Here is a 23,451-nt window from a genome sequence, read left to right as displayed (position 1 = left end):
TGTGCACGCTTTTTTTTTTTTTTTTTTTTTTTTTGCGATACGCAGGCCTCTCACTGTTGTGGTCTCTCCCATTGCAGAGCACAGGCTCCGGACGCGCAGGCTCAGCGGCCACAGCTCACAGGCCCAGCCGCTCCGTGGCATGTGGGATCTTCCCGGACTGGGGCACGAACCTGTGTCCCCTGCATCGGCAGGCGGACTCTCAACCACTACGCCACCAGGGAAGCCCCGTGCACGCTTTTATAAAAAAGAAATAGATTAAAGTTTTCTGGTTTGCTTCTAGAGCCTTTACTGAAAATACTCTAACTAAATCTAAATGTTGTCCCTTTGGTCGTAGTAGCATAGAGGGCCAAAGGCTTTACTAGAATACCCCAAATGATTTCCAAATCCCTTTCCTAGGTTAAACACCATTATATGATAATTGGAAGGATACTGAGTCAGGAGCCAATCATTCCACGTTTGTGCCCTAGCTCTGCCACAAATTCACTGACTTGTAGAAGTCAACCTAAAGGAATTCACTCCAGGCTTATCTCCCCATGTGCCAAAGAAGGCAGCTGCATTAAATTATCTGTGATGTCTCTTTAAGCTCTAAGAGGTCATAATTCTAATGAGTTGTCATCCTATACATTTAATTTGGGCCATTTTCTCTAATATATGACCTGTCTTGCCCAATGAAAAGAGCACTTGTCACTTTCTACCCACTCTGGTTAATCTCACTATTACACTTAAATACATTAAAATCATTTTGCAGTTGTAGTTCCTAAATACAATAAAATCATTAGCAACAGATTTCAAGTTTAATAAGCCGAAGGGAAAATTCGCAGTTATTGTTATATATGGCAAAAGTTTATTTACATCTGAATATTCCTCTTGAAAGCTTTTCCTAAAAAATCAACTTAAATGTAAATAGTACAGATTCTTTCCTCATGTAAAATATATTTGAGAGTATACTATCCCTTACTAAATATAATTTTTTAAATAGTTGGCTAAAATTACTCCTATTATATTTTTACTTATGCAAAACAAACGTTAACAAGGGAACATCATAATTATAGAGACCTGCATAGAACAAATTTTCTCCATCATCACAAAAATTTTATAGAATCCATATTCTTATAAAATTCACTGGTGGCTGTTCTAAGTGAAAACAGTAGATCTGCCATGTAGATATACAGAATTATATCAACAGCAAAGGTATCTCAAAGCTAAATAATGTGAAAAAAAGCGCAATAGTTTAAACAGTCAGCTGACTCAAAACTACCATCACTTCAAATTAACAATTTAGAGAACTATCTACCATGGTGAAATATGTGTTTCCACTGCAGTAATCTCATCTTTGCTTGAGAGGAGAAAGTGTAGAGGAGGCTGGCAAAACAGCTATAACTGCTTCTATTTTATTGTATAATACATGTTTCAAAAGAATGAGGGAAACATTTTAGGAAGAGTTTGCAGTAGTAGGAAAGAATCTTACTGTATGAAAATGCTGTATATCTAAGAATCACCTTTTTTGAAGGGAGTCAGGAGTGGCATCCTAAAGAGGAAGGAGAAGCCCTACTCCCAGCACACAGCAAAAGTACACTCTTCACAAAGGTAAAGAACTGTTCACCGGCCTTTGGAAAACGACACCACTTGCCAGAATGCAATGTATAAACTACAGACAACTGCTTCCAAAAGGATAAATCAAGTTTGGACAGATAATTTAACTCTATTCTTAAGTGATAGCAAATGTCACAGAGGGATGTGATTTCACAAAAAGAATAAATTCAAAGGCACAAGCAAAAACAAGACACTGCGTTTTTCGGGGGTGGGGTGGGGGAGAGTGGGAGTTTCAGGCCTGAAGTAAAATGTTAAAGAAATGCTAAAAAAAGAAGTTGTGTAGAGAAAGATTTCTGGACAATCTACATGAAAAAAAAAAAGAGAAAACTGACACATTTCAGAGCCAATGTGGCAAAACAGATTTGGAATCCCACGCTAGGTTATTTTCTCTAAAATCATTCATTGCAGCTTCTTAAATTACAAAATACTAGTAAAATTTCCTATATTCCCTTCTGTTACAGTTCTTAAAGAACCCACTAATACAGCAAACCTGTACAAAAGTTTAAACATAAAGCAATGCAAATCAGGGAGTTACTTTATCTTATAGGAGATGTTTTATTACCGGCAAAGAGGAAAAAAATGATAAATAAAAAATCCAGTCCCCCAAAGCAATGATCACCAAAATTAAAAACAAAACTAGAAAATAAGAGTCTAAAACATAATACTGAGGTCACATGTATTACGTCTGACCCCTTTTCACCTATGATTCTAAATATGAAAACAAAGAAATAATGACATAACTGTTGAAAATTCTAAAGAAATATTTTCCAAAGCTATAGAAAAAGCTAGAATCTTTAGTTAAGTGACTCCTTAACGAATAAGAAATAACACTATGAATTAGGGCAAAAATATTAAAAAGGACAAGACTCTAGGCATTAGAATATTCATTTAAACATCATATAGTCAGTTGTTTATTATCTACTATAAAACTTCCAAATATCTACTGACGTTGTCATCTACTCTAATTAAGTGGTTAATTGATAGGAAGACCATTTTTCTAGCTCAAAAGCAAATCTCCTTAAAAATCACACAATGCCTTGCTTGTGGAGAAGATGGAACCACGAGCTCAACATTTCATTTTTTTCAAAAATTACTTAAAATAATACATTTTCCAAAGGTACTGTACATTTTAGAGAACAGTCCACTGCATCACTCTAAAGCAGTACTTCCCAAGCAGGTATGAAAATCTTATATCATTCTATAGCATTTTATCACTTTTTCCCAGAACATAATATAAAAGTAATATACAATGAGCTTGTTTTAAGTTTAAAAAAAGAATTCACTGAATTATTAATATTATAAAACACTGAATTAAAGTGAACTTCATAATACCATCTTAACATATACCAAAGTAAAAGAAAGACCAATTCTGGCTCTTCCCATCTACAAATGGAAGTCATAATCTTTAATTTTAAAATAGTTATGTAAGATACAGAATGAATTGTAAATCATTTTTAAAACTATCTACTTTCATGTTGGATTTTAAGACTACATATAAATTAGGACGAAAAATGGTATTATGCCATCAAAAACAGAGGGGGAAACTATTTTTATAAACTGATCTTTGGAATTTAACTTTTACACTTAAAAAAAGAAATCCAGCTGGTTTATTTTTATAATTTTTACGTTTCTTTTTAAGCAACTATATATGAGAAAACGTCTGCAAGCCTGGCCTGGTAGACAACTCACTGACTGTGTAGAAAGTCTTTCATTCCCCATAAATGAAGATCCAAATTCGATTTAATCACATTATATACTATCTTTTTTACCATAATTTTTAGAGTACTAAAGACATTATGATATCGAAATAATTTTCATGAAATGAGTACAATTTATTCATCTGGGGATAATTGTCTTGAGGCAAATTTTCAGGATTACCATTCTTATGCTCCTTATTAAGTTGTTATAGATAACAAATATCAGTGAATTTTATGGTTTCTGTTATTGACGAGTGTTTCATTTAAAATAAAACCACCATATCATTTACGATTTCTAGCTGAGTGATAAATCTTGAATGACTGACAGATCTCCAACTAACTAGTCAACTGATAATATCAGAAAGATTTTAAACTCAATTAACTCAGAATGGTTTAAAGATTTCAACGTTAAGACCTGAAACCTTAAAACTCCTGGAAGAAAATATATGATGTAAGTTCCTTGACAGAGGTCTTGGCACTGATTTTTTTTAATCTGACATCGAAAGCAAAAGCAACAAAAGCAAAAATAAATAAGTGGGACTACATCATACTAAAAAGCTTCTGCACAGCAAAGGGAACCATCAACAAAATGAAAAGGTAACCAACTGAATGGGAGACAGTATTTAGAAATCATATATCTGATAAGGGACTAATATCTAAAATGTATAAAGAACTCATACAACTTAATAGCAAAAAAACAAACATCCGATTAAAAAATGGGTAGAAAATCTGAACAGATATTTTCCAAAGAAGACATAAAGATGGCCAACAGGTTCAACATCATTAATCATCAGGGAAATGCAAATCAAAACTACAATGAGATATAATCTCACACTTGCCAGAATGGCTATTATCAAATAGACAAGAAATAACACGTGTTGGCAAGAATGTGGAGAAAACAGAACCCTTGTACATTGCTGGTGGGAATGTAAACTGGTGCAGTCACTATGGAAAACAGCACAGAGCTTCCTCCAAAACCTCTGTACCTCCTGGATAAATCAGAAGAAGAAAGAAAAATAGCATCTCTTATATGTGGGATCTTAAAAATTAGCAAACAAAAACAAAAACAAGCTCATAAATACAGAGAACAGCTTGGTGGTTGCCAGAGGTGGGGTGGGGGGTGGAAGAAATGGGTGAAGGGGGTCAAAAGGTATAAAGAAAAAAAAATAATGTATTTTAAGTGAAAAAACTTGCTTATATCTTTAAAAAGGGGAATATTTTTTAAAATGAAGTCTTCCTTTAAGCATTTAACAATTTCGAAAATAATATGAGAAAACACTAAAAAAACACTAGTCCTGGCTAGGAATACAAAGCTTAAAGAGAGATTGATATGAAAATCGTAATATCAAACTTCAGAAAGTAGTTTCTATTATTCTACAGTGATATGAATGTTCAGTATGTCACTAATGCCCAAATTCAAATTTTACAAAATATAATCCTATAAAAAATATAATTCACATATCCAAAAAACTATCTAAATCTTAGGGAATGGTCAAAAGATAATACTGGGTGTTAGTTCATGCAGTGTGGAGCTCGTGCCTTCGACTGACTTTCTACAGACTAATCAATAGGTACTAACATCTGTAGGGACAAGGGTTAACTTTTAGATTTTGTCCAGAAGAAATGCAAATAATTTATGATCTGTGCAGTAGTTAAAATTTCTGTCCAGTAGGGTAACAGAGAACCTCAAAGTTTAGAATTTATGGATCTGCAGGACATTAACTAGTTTTGTAACTAATTTGGCAATCTTATCTGCCTATAAAAATCCTAAATTCTTCAAATGCTCTTTGGACCACACCTCACAAATTACTGGTAACTTCATTAGTTAATGATTTGCATAATATGTTTAATTTACACTTATTTTATATTTACATGAGAGTCATGATTTTACCCTTATGAAAATCACACTTTAACATATGCTTTATCTTATCTGTTCAGGGATGTGGTGGGGATTATATTCTAATTTTTATCTAGTAAGCAATTGTTAATTATCTTCAAATATCCACCTCCATGAATATCCTAATATGTATGGATACAATTAAATTCTTGAAGAAAACGTTTATTGGTTATATTCAAAGCAGCTATCATTTTAATAATCAGAAATCTAAATTTCAGATCTACTTCCAGGGAAATCTGGAACCTAGTAACAAGCACAAACGGAACCAGAGTAAAATGGAGGAACTACAAAAAGGAGGGAAAAAGACCACTACCTACATGAGTTTTTGCCAAGTCTTTTCAAAGGAAATTTAAAAAGCATAATATTTTTAAAATAGTAAAGTCCTACATAAATATTACTTTTTCCTTTATTTTATATATGTTAGGTTAAGACAAGACAAATTGAACTAAGCCACAGTAGTTATTAACTAGCACACAGCATTGTTCAGCAAGTTTGAGGAGAAAGATATTTATCATATGGTCTTTAATCAAAACATCTATGAAGGTTTTCTGGAATTCAATTTACAAAAAGACTTAAAACTTATTTCTCCTTTACTCCCACTCTTCCATATGTAACTAAAACACTTATCCTCTCCTAATAAAACATTCCCAGAGAACCTAACACTGAACCTTTCACTCTGTAGGCACTCAGATGTTTTATTTTTTAATTTTATTTATACTAACAATGTGTGTGCAAGATCTAAAGTGAAAACGTGTCTTTGTATATATCTTTGTGTGCTTAGTACAGATTCATGTGTATGTGTTATACACATACTATTTCAAAGGGTATGTCTGCTTATATCTGTTTGTGGAAGGATATTTTTCTCACTAAAGGAAATAACTTTCTGCAAAAGGTACAAAGAAGTCAGAAGAGATGGAGCCAGAGGTTTTCTTGACAGAGAAACATGAAGGAACTCTTTGGTCCTAGATCTTAACATTAGTATGGCCTCAAAAAGAGAACAGGATCAGATGTAGTAATAAGACGAGGTAAGAGAAGAAAACAACTTAGAATGGTGGCTTGTTATCATTACCAGTAAAAAAAAAACACTTTGACTATCATGAATGACAATAAAGAATGAGAAGGTGAGATCATTTTGATTATTACTTTCTCAATTTGAGGATAAGGTTAATGCCAGTACTATTTCAATTTTACCTTGTCATTAGACAGACTATAGATACTATTATCTAACCAGCAAAAGGTATCAAAGCCACCAGGTATAATGTTGCTGATGGTCAGAAAGTACTGGAATATCTGAGTTGCTAAAAAGGAAAATGAACAGGTAGGTATCAATTTCAGAGACAAGAAGGATATATAAAGAAACATTTAGGTGACCAATGAGAAAGGAATATTCAGTTGCTGATGAAAAACATTAGGGAAGTGAACAAGAGGAAGCCCATCTAGAAGAAAGAACTTAGGATGATAGGCAAGAAAATGTGAAATCATGGAAACAGGTTGTCATTAAAATGACAACTGGGTGTTTATCTGATGAATATTGTGGACAGCTAGTAATAAGTCTTTGTTATGAATAATTCAATAAGGTAAAACAAAAACTTTTGCTTACAGGAACACCAGTACTCATAACAAAGTTATCCTTTTAAAAATATTTAGAATACATACAAAAACATAGGCTTAATTACAACAGCCCAAATGATCCAAAATAATATCAAGGAAAATAATTATTAATCAAACAAACATCTATATTGAATTTAATTATATATAACTCTAAGTATCATTTAATGGCTGGTGTTGAATTGCCCCTTAAAGCTGATTATGTTTGGCGGTATATTAGCCAGCATTTGAAATTACTCTCGTCTCATTAGGACATTAGGCTTTTAAATAAGTGTCTAGTGCTTATTTACTTGGGAAAAATATTCTAACTGAATCTCTTTAGTGTCTAAAAGAAAATATATTGACAGAAGAAGCTTTAACACCTGAGTCTTAAAACATCAATCTATGATATCAGTTCAAGGCAGACAGGAATTCTCTGTCTTCCATTTTTTCCTCCAAGATGCAAGGTATTTAGCCACTACAAATTCATATAGCATGAGACCCAACTAGGCATACATTTCTGATCAGATGCACACACCTAAGCAGGATGTGACAGGTTCCTCACAAAAAGGATCTTTGCTTCTATTTGGAGTTCACAGAGTTAGTTTCTGAACCACTGGGCTCCGTCCACTTTGCATTCCTTCAGAGCAACATTTCTTGCATGCCCCTGGCATGACAGGTAGACTTCCCTGCCTGTATGAAATACTCATTCACCATGGCAACATCCAGGCCTCCTACATTCAGCTTTTGCTTTCTTCTCTCACTACACTTTTGATTCTTCTCCTTGGTATGCAGCTTCCTATCCAGCAATCAGGGTAACACCTTTCCTAACATAATCCAGCAGCCAGGGCTGCCTTCCCTTACACTGCTGGCACACAGCTTCTAATAAGTCTACATCACAGTCAAGTCAACCAATGACAAAAGTCTGCAAGATAAAACTGAACAACAAAACAACTGTCTTCTGCTTAGGATATGCAGAAAGATGGAAAGAGCATTGTTCCAATCCTTACAACAACAATATAATGCATATTAATCTGAAAAATGACAACTTTTCTTGAACCCATCAGAGAGTTGTAAGTCCACAGGAAAACCAATTACCCTGAAATCTAAGGAGAGGTGAAATCCAAGGACACATGGAGCTGGAGCACTTGCTTACCTGGGGAAAATACCAGGTACGATACAAGCCAGGTAAGAATTCAGCTAAAGTTTTTAATGAATTGCTTAAGGCCACATGTAGTTTAGTATGAAAGCACAGAACCTGTGGGAAGCAAAGATACAAGAAGAATTCAAACTCACTTGTAGACTCTTCTCCACAGACCTCCCAGGGACTCATAAGAAAGATTGGGGTAGGGAGGATAAGAAACTTCAAAAGAGGTCTGGAAGAAGGACACAGCAACCACCACTGTAAAGGCATGAAGCTGAAGCACAGCCCAGATTCTTCAACTCTTTCTCCTCTAGAGAACAAAAACCTTCAGGTCCCGAGGGAAGGCAGCAAGCCTGGATGACCTTAGACCACAAATAAAACCCCACTGCTGATATAGGAAGGGGAAAGACACGCCCTCTATCCCAATGGAGGCAGGAATATATTATGAGCCCAGACTACCATAGGCCTCCTAAAGCTGGGGAAGAGGGCCCTATCCCCTAGACCCTGGGTCTCAGAGCCTGCCTAAGACTGAGGCTGAATCAGAACAACAGAAAATGCCCTACCGACAAACACTGAGTAACAAGTAACAGCACTCTATTCCTGAGGAGGGTCAACAGTGCAAAGAGAGACCTTTTCTGAGGCACAGGTGCAAAGGAAAGACCTACAGCTGAGGGTGAGACAAACACTAACTCTAGAGGAATCTAAAGCCTGTGATACACTGAGGAAAAGAAGAGCAACAACAAAAGCCAAAGCCAATTCAACTCCTGGCTAGACTAAATCAACCCCTCCCCTGTCCCACTAAAATCCTAGCACAAACCAAGATGGGTCCATGTGCAGGCAAAAATACGATTTATCTCAGTCTTTACTGTCATAAACAAGATGTCCAACACCCAACATACAAAAAGCAAGAAAGAACACAACCCACTGTCAGGAAAAAAACCCAAACAACATAACTAGAGTAAGACAGACCCAGATACTGGAACTATTAGGTATGGAATTTAAGATAACTATGATATATGCTAACAGTTCTCATGGAAGAACTGCAAGACAACATGCAAAACAGATGGGGATTACAGCAAAGAGACAGAAACCATAAGAAAGAATCCAGTAGAAATGCTACAAACCAAAAACCTGGTAAAAGAGATAAAGTGCATTTACAACTGGCTCATTAATAAACTCAACACAGCCAAGGAAACAGTGAACTTGAAAATGGATCAAGAGAAAATACCCAAACTGAAACACAAAAAGAAAAAAAAAATAGAGCACCAACCTAGAATGGTGAGAAATTTTCAAATGGTCTAACATACATGCAATTGGAGGTCAGAATGAGTAGAAAAACAAAATGGAGCAGAGGAAATATTTGAAATGAAAATGTCTAAGAATTTTCCAAAAATGATAGCAGAGGTCAAACCAGGGATTCAAGAAGTGCAGCAAACAACAAATAGAATTAACACCAAATAAAACATGCCTAGACATTACAAAATGTCTAGATTTGAAAACTTTTTTCAGTTTTTGCTGAAAACCAAAAACAAAGCAAAAATCTTGAAGGTGGCCAAGGAAGATAAAAGATATATAACATATAGGGGACCAAAGATACAAATAATAGTAGAGTTCTCCTCAGAAACTAAGGAAATGAGAAGGCAACGGTATGATATAGTTAATGTGCTAAAAGAAAAAAATCAAACAAACAATGAAAGAAAATTCTATACCAACAGAACATAACTTTCAAAACTGAAATACAGACTTTTTTCAGGCAAACAAAATCTGAGAAAACTCAATGTCAACAGACCTGCAATGTAAGATATTTAAAGGAAGTTCTTTAGGCAGAAGGAACATACCAACCAAAAAGCTGAAAAGAAATGAAGAACACTGGGTGTTGTGAGCAACCATACTTCCAGGAGATGCTTCCCAAAGGAAGAGCCCTGGGGAAAACTAAGTATGGGAAACGCTATATGTTAAATGTATCTTATGATCATTCACAACACATATTAGCAAAGTAAAAGTTTGTAGTAAAGAAATGTCATAAATGAAGGTAAAAATGAAATTCATTTTTTATTATTTTAATTGCTATAAAAGACAAGAGACTATAGCAAAAACAGTAGCAATATATTGTGTGCTTACACTATAGTAAAAGTAAAATGTATGGAAACAATGGAAGGAAAGTATTAGAGATATACTGTATTAAGGAATTACCAGTGGTAAGTGGTATATTACTTGAAGATAAGACTCCGTTAATAAAAGATGTATATTGTAAACCTAGGGCAACCACTGGAAAAAAATACTTAAGAGATATAAATTACCAGTCAATAATGGAGATAAAATGTAATCATAAAAATACTCAATCCAAAAGAAGGCAGAAAAAGAAAAAAATACATAAAATCTAGCAAGATGGAAGATTTTAATCCAACCATATTAATAATTACATTAAATATAAATGGTCTCATAAACCAATGAAAAGACAGATTGTCAGGCTGGATATGAAAACAAGACCCAACTATACTATATTTATAAAAAATCCACTTTAAATGTAAAGAAATAGGTAAATAGATGATATGTAAACAGGTAATACGGAAAAACATACAATATGCAAACAGTAGTCAAAGGAAGCTGGAGTAGCTACATTAGTATCAGACAATGTACACCTCAGAACCAGATTATTATCATGGATAAAAAAGGGACATTTAATAATGAAATGATAAACTGGTCAACTCAGTAAGACATAATGATTTTAAATCTATGAACTCAACAGAAGAACTTAAAAATACATGAAGAAAAAACTGATAGAAATGAGAAATAAATCCACAATTATAGTTAAAGAATGCAATATTCCTCTTTCAGTAATTGATAGAATAAGTGGACAGAATATTACGAAGACTATAGAAGACCTGAACAACACTATGAACAATCTTGACAATTACAGATCACTCCACCCACAACAGCAGAATACACATGCACAGTACAGGGAGAACACATGTGCATAAGGAAATCACCAAGATAGAGCATATACTGGGTCAAAAACCAAACCTTAACAAACTTAAAATAACCCAAGTCATAAAATACATATTGTCAGACTATAATTTATACAAATATTAACTCAAATGGATAGATCTAAATATAAAACCTAAAATTATACAACATCTAAAACAAAACATGAGAGAAAATCTTTGTGACCTTGGATTAGGCAAAGATTTCTCAGCTATGATACCAAAAGCCTGATTCATAAAAGAAAAATTTAAAAATCAGACTTCATCAAAGTTAAAAACTTCTTTAAAAATGCTGAAAGAATGAAAAAACAAACAACAGATGGAGATGCAATTTTTGCAAACGACATATCTGATAAAGGATTTCTATCCAAAATATATAAATAACTCTCAAAATTCAGAAAACAAAAAGCCTTAATTCTTTTTTAAAAATTGGGTAGAATTGAACAGACACCACCAAAGAAGGTACATGGATGGCAAACAAGCACTTGAAAATATACTCACGTCATTAATCATTAGAGAAATGCACGTTAAAACCACGCTGAGATACCCCTACACACCTACTAGAGTAACTATAATTTAAAAACAAAGAAAACCTGACAATGCTAAGTGCTGACAAAGATGCAGCTGGAATTTTTACACTATGCCTGTGGGAATGCAAAATGATACAGCCACCTTGAAACTGTCAATTAGGAAGTTTCTTATAAAATTAAACATACACTTACCGTATGACCCAAGAATCCCACTCCTAGGTATTTTATCTCTTAAAATAAAAACTTCACACAAAAGCCTATACACAGATGTTTACAGTGACTTTATCTATAATCACCAAAAATTGAAAACAACCCCAAATGTCCCTCAACTGGGGAATGGATAAACAGACTGTGGTACATCTACACAGTGGATTACTACTCAACAATAAGAAAGGAAGTACCAGTACATCCAACAACATGGATGAATCCCAAATACAAATGCATACGTGAAAGAAGCAGATTAAAAATGCTATATACTTTATCATTCTAGTTACATGGCATTCTGGAAAAGGCAAAAACCACAGGGACATAAAACAGATCAGTGGTTGTCAGGGACTAAAGATGGAAGAAGGAGTTGACTACAGAAGAACATGAGAGAATTTCTGGAGTAATGAAATATTCCTTAGTTTCTTGATTATGGTGATGGTTACAGACCGGTTTGTGTTTGTCAGAACTCTCAGAACTGTACACTAAAATGGATGAATTTTACTGCAGTTAACTTCTTTTTTAAGTGCAGAAAAAAATCACACATTTTAAAGACATTTTGTGCTACCTCATTTAAAAACTTTTAACTAGATTTTCTTAAATCTTTATCTAAGACACCTTGGAGACTTTTCCTCCATACAAAAAAAAACTGACTTTACTGAAAATAAAAATGACTATTGTAGTCTGGCAAAGTCCACAATGAGTCTTTATTGTCTGACTCCTGTAAACATTCCAAGGCTAGATTCTACAGGGTTGAGTTAGGTTTTGCACCCTTCAGTGCTTCCACATTTTAACTAATGTAAAGTTTAGTATCTATCAACTCTCCTACTAGGAAGCTGGGATTAATAGGCTGTGGAAGGAAAAATATGACTGAATTGTTTAAATTTATATTCCATCTTAGGACTTCTTTCTGATCTACAATAATATGTACAGCCCTCCCTCAGTATCCACAAGGGATTGGTTCTAGGAAACCCCATGGATACCAAAACCCACAGGTGCTCAATTCCCTTATATAAAATGGCAAAGTACAATGAATACAGTTGGCCCTCTGTATCTGTGGATGTTAAACCCGAAAATAGGGAGGGCTGACTGTAAAAATCCACTTGTAAGTGGACCTGTGCAGTTCAAACCCATGTTGTTCAAGGGTCAACCAAGCTTTCACACAAGAAAAGTAAGAGGGAGAGAGTAATGCCAATAGGAAAGGATGGATAACTGTGTTCATGTATCAAAACCAAACCAGATACTAAGAAATAATTATGACATCATACAAAATAGGCTCTAATTTCAATTTCTAAATGCCTAGGATTTCCTAGTATTAGTTAAATGTCTTCTTGGTAATGTAATAAAAATGTTTTTATTTTCATTTATTTATTTATTTTTGGCCGTGCCATGCAGCATGTCGGATTTTTAGGGAAGTCCCTAAAAATGTTTTTAATAAAAAGCTTCTACTTATTCCAAAGATTCACAAAGAGTGATTAAAATGAAAACAAGAAAGCATTTGTGGCCTTGACAAAGAATCATAATTCATTCAACAAGTATGTGAATGCTGACTAAATATTAATCATTACTTAGGCACTGATTGAGCATTGCATAAGCACTGCTTAGTATCCAATGCTGAACAAACAAAATAATACCAGCAAAATGCTGTTTTTAAAGATATAACACACTTCTATTTTTTTATAGAGTATATTTACCTCAAAGCCAAGTCTATCCTTTTCCTTCCAAAAACAAAAATGTGTTACTTTCTTATCCCAGAATTCATCTGGCTTCACTACACAAACAAGGGACACTTCAGCTGGAACAACATTCTATAGAATACAAAAAAAATTACAAATTATACATGTAAAATTAATAATTTATTAAAGTTATAAATTATTAGATGCTCACGATTAGGCTGAGTAATTAGGAGACCTTTGGAAAATAATTAAAATAATAAAATAGAAGCAATACTGGAAACTTCAAAATGTACATGGCAATACAGAAATACTTGAAAGACAAGCTGATTCAGAGAAGATTTCAAAAAACAATGTAATACAGACAGTACCTGTGCATTATTTTTGTATTTCACTGAATCTCTATAACAGGGATATATTTAAGCTGTAAGATAATTTTTAGTTGAGAAATTATTAAATTTGGTTTTTCTATGATATGAAAAACATTTTTTATAACACAATCATCTTAGAGAATTTCCTCCAATAACATAAATCAATATTCCCACAAAATAAGTTTCTTACCAGCCATTATGCAAAAAGGCCAAGATTCTGCGTGATTATTAACTTGAAGAAGAGGACAAAGCTAAACCTCAACAAATACAATTTCACATTTACTAGATGCAGTTATTCATATCATCTAAAGAATGGAAATTAACATTTACTGAGTTTAATATATATTCCACATATATTTTATCAGCCAAGTCCCATGAAGTCTATCTTTAAAATATATCTTAATTAAACCTACCCATTTTTACCACCTACATTGCTAACATTCCCAGACTAGTCAGCCTTTTGAAATATCCTTTTAGCAGGCCTCCCTGCTTCACGTTTTCTCATGTTCAGAATAAAATTCAAACCCCTTACCAAGGCCAAGAAGGCCCTCCAAGCTCAGGGTTCCATGACCTCAGACCTCATCTCACACCTCTCCCCTCCCAGCTCACTCCTCTAACACAGCCACACTGACCTTCTTGCTGCTCCTAGAACGTAACAAGTCTGCTCCCAGTTCAGGACTTTGCCCTTGATGTTTCCTCTGCCTGGAATGTTCTTTGCCCTATACCTAGGAGTACTTCCTCAGTTTATTTAGGATTCTACTCAAATATTCCCTCTTCAGAGAGACCTTCTCTGACCACCCTATCTAAAGTAGCAGCATCTGACTCAGTCTCTTTTCACCAATTTATTTTTCTACATAGCATTTATCCTTATATGATGTTACATTACTTAGTAATTTGCCTAACTGCTTATTGTCTGACTCCTCAAACAGAATATAGGCTTCCCAATGGCAGGTACCTTATCTATAATGTTACTCCTATATCTCCAGAGCCTATGACAGTGCCTGACATATAGAAGATACTCCATAAATCTTTGTTGAATAAATGAATTCACATTAACAAGTGGATCTCATCCTTGCAATTTTACAGAAAAGTAAACTGAGCTTGAGAGAACTAAAGTAACTTGTCCAAGGGAACAGAGTTGTGCGGGATGGCACTGGATTAGAAGCCAGGTCGGTCTGACGCTAACGTTCTACCATACCATTCCAAATGTTCTAGACCAGGGGTGAGTAAATTCTTTCTGAAGGTCCAGATAATAAATATTTTAGGCTTTTCAGGCTATACAGTCTCTGTTGCAACTATTTCAATTCTGTCCACATAGTATGAAAGCTGCCATAAACAATATGTAAACAATAAAACTCTATTTATAAACTCTATTTATAAAATAGTGGTCAACCACTATTCTAGACCATAAATGGCACTACTGAATAATAATGTTATATAATTATAAGTATTGATTAGGGGAAAATAGAAAACTTTTCAATTTAAACATGTCACTGTGCACATCACAAATCTAGCACCTCCTGCAATGACTGGGTTGTGAATAAAGTTAAAAAAAAAAAACACCTCAGTGTTATCAAAACTTTTATCAGAGGGGCTGGGAAATTTAGGGTAGAATGAGGTTTATTTATATGTTGATTGTGTTAGAATATTATTTCAAAATCACTGCGTATTAAAGCTGTGAGAAACAAGAGAAACCAAGCCACTCATTTTAGAGAATATTTGTTACAGGCAGAGCCAGCACTAAGCTCTGGGCTCCCAAACAGCCAGTACCAGTACCTTCTGAAATAAAAGCAATGAATAACTTTGTATGTAGAAACTGTTTGACTAGGAACAAACAACAGGTCATTGCAACTTCTGAAAATCTTAACTATTAATAAGTCCAAAAGTTGTTAAAATACCTATCAGAAAAGAAATCGCAAGAGGGGATTAAATCATCCATTGATTGTTCTTCAAAAGTGCCACTGATCAAAGTCCAGTTCAAACAGCAAGTCCCAAACAGCTCATCTGTGACACAGTTGAATGGAAGAACACAAGGTCATAATGAATGGATTTCTCATCTAACAGTTATTTTAACAACTTGCACAGAGAAGAGTTAATCTTCAGGGTTTGGAATACAAAAGTGCTGGGAACACATGTGACAGAAAAAGTTATTATGGGACACCAATCTGTGTTCCCTTAAAAACTGATCCACTGGGACCTCTGTCCTTTCCAACCCAAAGGAGTGATTCTAATGATGAAGGTTTAGGCCAACCAGTTAAGAATAAGGTAATGGGGAGATAATTTGGGAACCACCTCAGATACATCCCACTGGTAAATATACACTTTTAAAGGATAAAAACCTGGGGCTTAGGTTGTGCCAGGTTCCAATCGTGACTCTCTCCCATGTTCACCATGAGAACCTGGGTACATTACTTAAAATCCTTGAAGACCTTTGGGGATCGTAGAACCTGCCTCCCAAGTTTGTGAGGATGAAATTAAATGAGATCATTTATAGAGCAAGCTTATGCACAGTACCTGAACCATACTAAGCACTAAAACTAAAACTGAAATTACCAGTTCCCATCCCTTGAATTTCTTTTTCCTAATTATCACAAATACAAATAAACCATTAAGATTCATTCTCCCTAGTTATCATTTAAAATTTTAAATTATATTTCTTTCCACAGAACCCTAAAGCAGCTACCGATTATTTCCCAGTTCCTTTAAAATTCTTGATCTTTCCTTCAGTCTCACTAATATTTACCTAATTCAATGTTCAACATCCCACGTAACAGCCAATATATTGTCCCCAAACTAGCCTGTCATCAGCTCCTTTCATTGTATTCACTTAATTTTTGAGCTATCACTGAATCAGTGTCCCTGCCAGGAATGTCCTTTTCACCTTCTTTCATTTAAATTAGATAATCTCTCTTATTTAATTCACTTAACTTTTACTTTCTTTACAAGCCCTTCTAAGGAAACCCAGGTACATCAGAGCAATCTGTCCCCTTTCAATCACTCAAATACTGTATTTTTCTCTTTCAGATCACAGTATCCTCAATACTCTCACAATAAACCAACAAGTATTTACTAGGTACCTACTATGTGCAAGGGATTACAGAAACGTTCTGTGAGGAGCACAAGGAAATATAAACATAAGACTAGGAACAGATCAGGGATTCTATAATCACAGCTATTTATGAAATGCTTATCTGTGAGCTGCTGAAGCCCCCAAGGACACAGCTGTCAGAGTACGTTTCTTCTAGACCAGAGACAGATATAAGACTATTATGAATCCTGGTGATTTTTGAAGGAAAAAGGGTAACAGAAAGGAGAAACCTATCAGAACCACCTGAGAAGCTTTTTCAGATTAGACTTACCCAGTCCTACTCCCTACCTGTGGTATTAGGAGGGGGTGGAGGTGGGATGATGCAGCTACTACAGTGTGCAAAAGTTCCTAGATGAGTCTGATAACCTCTGCCCTCACACTTTGAGACTCATTGGCCTAGTTGTTTAAATTACTTAAACATGACATATTATTTTTGGTCATTTACAAACCTTTAGAATAAGGTTGAAATTTATTTTACTACTCAAGTGAAACCTGTAAGAATTGAATCTAAACAATCCAATAGTGACCTGTGCATTTCAGAACTCAGTCACTGCTGAGAAGCTTGGGCACAGTCCAATAAACAAAATGCATTTGCCACTATCACCTCACCTGTTGCTGTACAATAAAACCACTTCCTAATAGTCAAAAATAAAATTACCTGTAGCATTAAGACTACTGTTTTCACCACATTCCACTGGGATTTTCTGCCATCCACAATCACGGTAAATCCTCTAGCCTTACACTTTTCACTGAAATGAAACAAAATTACAGAGTATTAAAACAAGCTTCCTATTTTATTCTTAATAATCCTAAATAAAGTTTACAGTGTAATCATACATGGAGCAGCATTAATCTCAATTGACTTGGTTTGCACTGTCAATAAATGAATTCTTCAGTGTCCTTTCAGTTTTCTCAAGCAATTTATTTTTCTCATTTCAGGAAACACTGACAATTTATAAGCTAATTTGGCAAGAAAGTTACTCTAAAAGCATGTAAATTCAATGTCTTAAAAAGAGAAGAAATCAAAGCAACATTCAAATAGTCTCACTAGCCTCTCAATCTCTTCATCTGTAAAATGGGATCACAGTGAAGTAGGTAACTAATGACTGCCAAGTGTGGACGTACTTCTTGTCTCTCCTTCCTGCCAGAAGTGTAAGGTTGTGAAGTGATATTTCAAAACAGGTAGAAAATAAAGTAAGCTATTATTAAACCATTGGAAATAAGCTTCTTGGTGTTCTTTCGGGGAAATTTAACGAGGTGAAGTAGCATTGGTGTATATAAGAATTCAAAGCTTGAATACACCATGTCTGACCCACGTCTGCTTTCACTTTTGCATTCTTAGGCACTTGACCAGCACAATATTATCTTGAGTGTTGGAAAATGTGTTATTGCTATATATTATATTCAATTATTCAAGTACCTACTAAACACTTCTCAGAAGCCTGCCCTAGTAAAATGCAACAACATGGAAAAACTCTATCCTATGACCAAAACTACATAGCTATATTATTATTATTTATTATTACTATTACTATATATTTGTTTTACTTATAAAATCAACAACATAAAGATCTCAACTGCCTTCCCTCTAATATAGTGGAAGAAACTGCAGCTTTGCTTAGCAGAGCAAGGATTTGTTAGTGAAAATTCTCTCCACACAAAGTTCTCCCAATTGCCTACATTATAGGATAGGTTAATAGCAGGCCCTTTCCTAAGATTTAAATCCAACAGTCCAGGGAATTTTACTAATCCTCCCTTATTCTCTCCAAACATTCACATTAACCTCAAGAGGATTATTGGAGAAGGATATCCAATTCTATTGAGAAACAGTAAGGTCACAAGAATGAGGATGATATTGCTAAAGATTTGGAAGAAGAATAGGTGACTCTGTAGGCAGGGACAGAAGCTGAGCTTCCAAAGAAAGCAGAGAACTGTTCAAGAGGTGAGGCAAAGTGAAACATATGTCCATACAAAAAACCTGCAAACAGATATTCATAGCAGCATAATTCATAACAGCCAAAATCCAAAACAACTCGAATGTCCAGCAATGGATGAATGGGAAAAAAAATGTGGTAATCCATTCAATAGAGTATTATTCAATCATAAAAAGAAATGAAGTACTGATATATGCTACAACATGGATAAACCTTGAAAACATGCTAAGTGAAAGAAGCCAGATTCAAAAGTCCATATCGTATGATTCCATTTATATGAAATGTCCAGAATGGGTAAATCCATAGAGACAGAAAGCAGACTAGTGGCTGACAAGGGCTGGGAGGAGGGGAGAATGGGATGAGGAGGGACTACCAATGGGTATAGGTTTCTTTTTTGGGCTGATGGCAGTGTTCTGGAATTAGAGAGTGATGGTCGCACAACCTTGTGAATATACTGAAAACCACTGAACTGTACACTTTAAAAAATGATGTTTATGATATGTGACTTATATCTTAATAAAAAAATGTTGAAGTATTCTATTTTTGGATTTTGCATTACAAAATAAAGGATCCACTAAGCATTCGTGGGGGTAAGGCAATAATACAGTGATCTCTTCTGCATCAGCAACAGCACATAAAGACTTGCTGGGGGAAGCAAATCTGACATCTAACTGCTAGTTGTGGGATCAGGTAAGGAGAAGACCACCCTGACTTACGGAGGATACAAGCCAAAGAAAGACAAGCCTAGTAGAGTTACTGTCAGTGAGTGGTCTTCAGAGAAGTGGCAGCAACTCAGGGACTCTACCAGTGCAGTGTGGAAATTTGCAGGAAGGGGAGCTAAGATACATGTCCAGTGGAGGGCCTTTGCTGGTTGGGACTAGAGCCCAAGAGAAGTAAGTCATCCCCATAATTTGGCACCTGCATCTATGAGGTACAGGTTACACAACCATTTTGTTAAACAAGTAAGTTTTACACAAACGAGACATCTATATTTCAAAGCACACTAAATTAATCTGTATATTAAGACAAAGAAAGTAATGAAGCTTGCAAATACCATCTGCAGTGATCTTAAGGGCATAAAATACTCTAAATTTATCTTTTAGAGTACTTAAAAACACCCTTAATCATAATTTTTCTCACATTTTACTAAGATAAAGAAAATACACACAATTCAAAGATACTACATATTTGAAGATTGTAAGATCAAGTGATCTTTCAACTACTTGAAAGGAATAGTTTGTTTGCTTATTTAAATTTTTTAGCTGTGCCACACGGCATGTGGGATCTTAGTTTCCCGACCAGGGATTGAACCCATGCCCCTGCATTGAAAGTGTGGATTCTTAACCACTGGACCACCAGGGAAGTCCCTTTTTTAAAAAAATTGCAATCCTACAAGTGGAGTGATGGTTTAAACTGTTTTTTACAAGAACATACTTCGATTTAGAAGCATATTATGTCCCTTATAAAGGGTGTGTAGCTGCAGTGCTATATTAGTAAATTCCTATACTACTATTAACATTTTATAATTTTAAGACCACTAACCAAAAAAAAAAAAAAATCTATTAACACCCCACTTCCTTGTTCTTACTCCATTAGAGCCTTTCAAGGGTGACGTGGCTAAGTCAAAACAGCTATTAAAGGAGGAGCAGGTCCTTAATAAGCTCACTCACTTTGGCTAGAAAGAGACTGTCAATGGATTTTCTGCAGCTCTTCACTAATTTCTTTGATTACGACTAAGGGCTCCTTCTTTCCACTCAGAGAGCTCTGCTTATACTTACTTAACGGCACTAATTTTACTTATGCTTTTATTATAATTGCTTGTTTATAATTCATCTTCATTAGATAATATGCTTCCAGAAAGCAAGGATATTATTGTCTTAATGATATGTTGGCAGCTTCCAGCTTTAAATACAGAGGGCCTCTAGAAATGTTAGAAGACGCAGATCATATCACTCCTCGGTAGGAATGTAACAATGGCCTTCCTTCTCATTCAGAATTGGAAGTCCTTACTATGGCCTACGAGGTCCTCTAAGTTCTGACTGCAGCCCCTCTGAGGGCTCTCCCAGAACCCTCCTTCTCTCAAACTGCTCCACCCACACTATCCTCCCTACTGATTGCACAACACACTGAGCCTGCTCCTGACTCAGGGCCTTTCCACTTACTGCTCCCTCTGTCTAAGATACTCTTTCTTAAATGCTCTTTCATCAGCTATCTGTATAGCCTGGCCCTCACTTCACTCATCTCCGGTAAAATGTTACCTTCTCATTTTGTAAAATATTGCCACACACTCCTTTGCACTCCATCCTTCCCTTAATTCTTTTCATGCTCTGTTTTATAGACTTATGAACCTCCAACATACTATGTATTTATTATTTTTTATTTTTTTTTGCGGTACGCGGGCCTCTCACTGTTGTGGCCTCTCCCGTTGTGGAGCACAGACTCCAGACGTGCAGGCTCAGTGGCCATGGCTCACGGGCCCAGCCTCTCCACGGCATGTGGGATCTTCCTGGACCGGGGCACGAACCCGTGTCCCCTGAATCAGCAGGCAGACTCTCAACCACTGCACCACCAGGGAAGCCCTATGTATTTATTTATAATATTCATTTGATCATTAGGGCATCAGGCCCATAAGGGCAGGGACTGGGCCTTTGTTCACCCATTTCCTCAGCACCTAGAATGATGAGGAACTCATTGTAGGATCTCACATATTTACTAAGTGACTGAAGACTTATGACTAATCTCTGTGTGATTCTTGGCAAGTCATTAAACCTCTGTGTTCTGATGTTTCTTCTGTGACATAAATGAGTTTTTCTACAATTAGGAAGAACTGACCTAAAATCCAAATTTGAAAAAAATCAATACTTGAGAGAAACAGAAAAGTAACTTCTATAGATGTTGACTCTCTACAGAATTAGATTAATCTGGGCAAGTACTTGGCAGCATTTCTATAAAGAGGATTTAAGTATGGGTAAAGTGGTTAGTCTAGATGATTGAAGATGTTTGGTCTAGATGACTGTTAAGGTACTTTCTTAATCATGACATTCCATGATTCTATAACTGGATGATCAACAATTTCCCTTTGAGCTAGAAAAATGCTATGATTTTAAATATACGCTGAATATACTGTTGAAAGAAAATGTTAAAACAAAAAAGATTTCCATTATGCTCAACTATGTTCACCATAGTTATTTTCATATGTCAATTCTCAATTGTGATAGATGCAGGTTAAATGCAAATGAACATTAAAAGTTATCAATAGCTATGGCACTGTGATTATAACAGAGGTGAATACAACAGTGGCTAGAAACACAGGCTTGGAGTCAAACCACTAGGTCCAAATCCCCCTCCAACCCTGGTATGCCACATGTTCTTGGTCAAGATACTTAAATTACCCACTTTTTCTATGCCTCGGTTCCCTTATATGTAAGAGATAAGGATGATAGTGCTCGTCTCATAGGGCTGTTACGAGAATTAAATGACTTACTGTTATCTATTATTTCCTTAAGTATAGGATAGTCTTTTTCACATATGCCTCCCAATTATCACCCATAAGTAAATTCCCAGGTCCATTTCAAATTTAATGTCTTCAAAGGAAAGCAAGACCAGCCTAGACAAACTTCTTATCCACCAAAATAGCTTCTACTGAGCTGCAACTTCTACATGTTTGATTTTCCAACAAATGTGAGATGTTCTGAAAATGATCAGCCAGGCTGCATTTGAGTACACAGAGCTATGAAGAAACTTAAGTAAGATAAAGAGCAGAAACCCATATCCACTGACTATTGATTACTAAGTATCAATATGAGGTACTGCACAGGATTATGAAAAAATATGTATTATACAACACAGTTTCTCCCTTCAAGAAGCTTAAGATCATTTAGAAAGGTGAAAAGGTAAAATAAAAGTATTTTAATTAGTGTCTACACTCACTGATGTCACCTTTTTAATGTTACTAGGGAAACATATATCTTTGAAATTTTTTTAATGTAAAACTTAAATAATAAATGTAAAAATTCAAGAATTATCATTAAACACATTATGATTAAATGCCTAAGAGTCAGAAACGGCAAGTGCTGTAAGTCTGGAGAACAGCTGGAAGACTCTGGGAAGTACCGACATAAAGGAGCTAATGAAACTTAACATAAAAGGATACAGAGCAAGAGGAATATGAGCAAAGGTACCACTTATTAATTTGGGTAAGTTTCTTAAATTTCTCTGCCCTCATTTTTTCATCTATGTAATAGGGATAATAATATTGTTATTTTGAAGACTGAGTTAATACAAGTGCTATAAAACTAAGTGCCTTGCATGATAAGCGCTCAAGAAATATGAAATGAAAGGGTTAAGTCAAATCACACAAGGTCTTGGCATAGCAGTTAAGAAGGCTGAAAGACTGTCCTTGAGAGCACACACTAGTCTTTCTTGCCTTCACAATGCACGGTGTACAATGTCTGCACTTGGTAGCAACAAAATAAATGACCATTGAATTAAATTCATTGTGTGGAAAGGAGAGGAGGTCCTAGAAAACTGAGAAGGATGATAGAACTGCTGTTTTGGTGAAATTTATCTTGTCCTTGTGTACAAATTGGGGAGAGACTGGAGATAGAGAAATTAGCTTGGCTATTGCTGTACTAGTCCAGCTTGACAACCCAGCCATCCCTAGATGTGAACTTAAGCACATGAAAAGGGAACAGAGGAGACAGGAAATTTAAAAATACGTGGTAAAGAAAGGAAATGCTAGCTTAGCTG

General features: G+C 35.3%; 1 protein-coding gene across 1 annotated transcript in view; it reads right to left on the bottom strand.

Moving 5' to 3' along the window:
- SESTD1 (SEC14 and spectrin domain containing 1) overlaps positions 1-23,451 on the bottom strand; it is a 150,272-nt gene that overhangs the window by 71,539 nt on the left and 55,282 nt on the right. Inside the window, exons 4-5 of the mRNA XM_022570146.2 lie at positions 17,427-17,517; positions 13,331-13,444 (exon numbers count right to left, since the gene is read on the bottom strand). Coding sequence (XP_022425854.1) covers positions 13,331-13,444; positions 17,427-17,517 — 205 coding nt within the window. The remainder of the gene's footprint in view (positions 1-13,330; positions 13,445-17,426; positions 17,518-23,451) is intronic.

Source organism: Delphinapterus leucas, chromosome 8, assembly GCF_059928025.1.
Source record: "Delphinapterus leucas isolate spDelLeu-1000000601 "Yukka" chromosome 8, BTC_Dleu_Yukka2, whole genome shotgun sequence".
In the NCBI taxonomy this organism is placed as follows: Eukaryota; Metazoa; Chordata; class Mammalia; order Artiodactyla; family Monodontidae; genus Delphinapterus; species Delphinapterus leucas.
The sequence above is the reverse complement of the archived record's forward strand: the minus strand, read 5'-3'. Positions and strand labels throughout refer to the sequence as shown.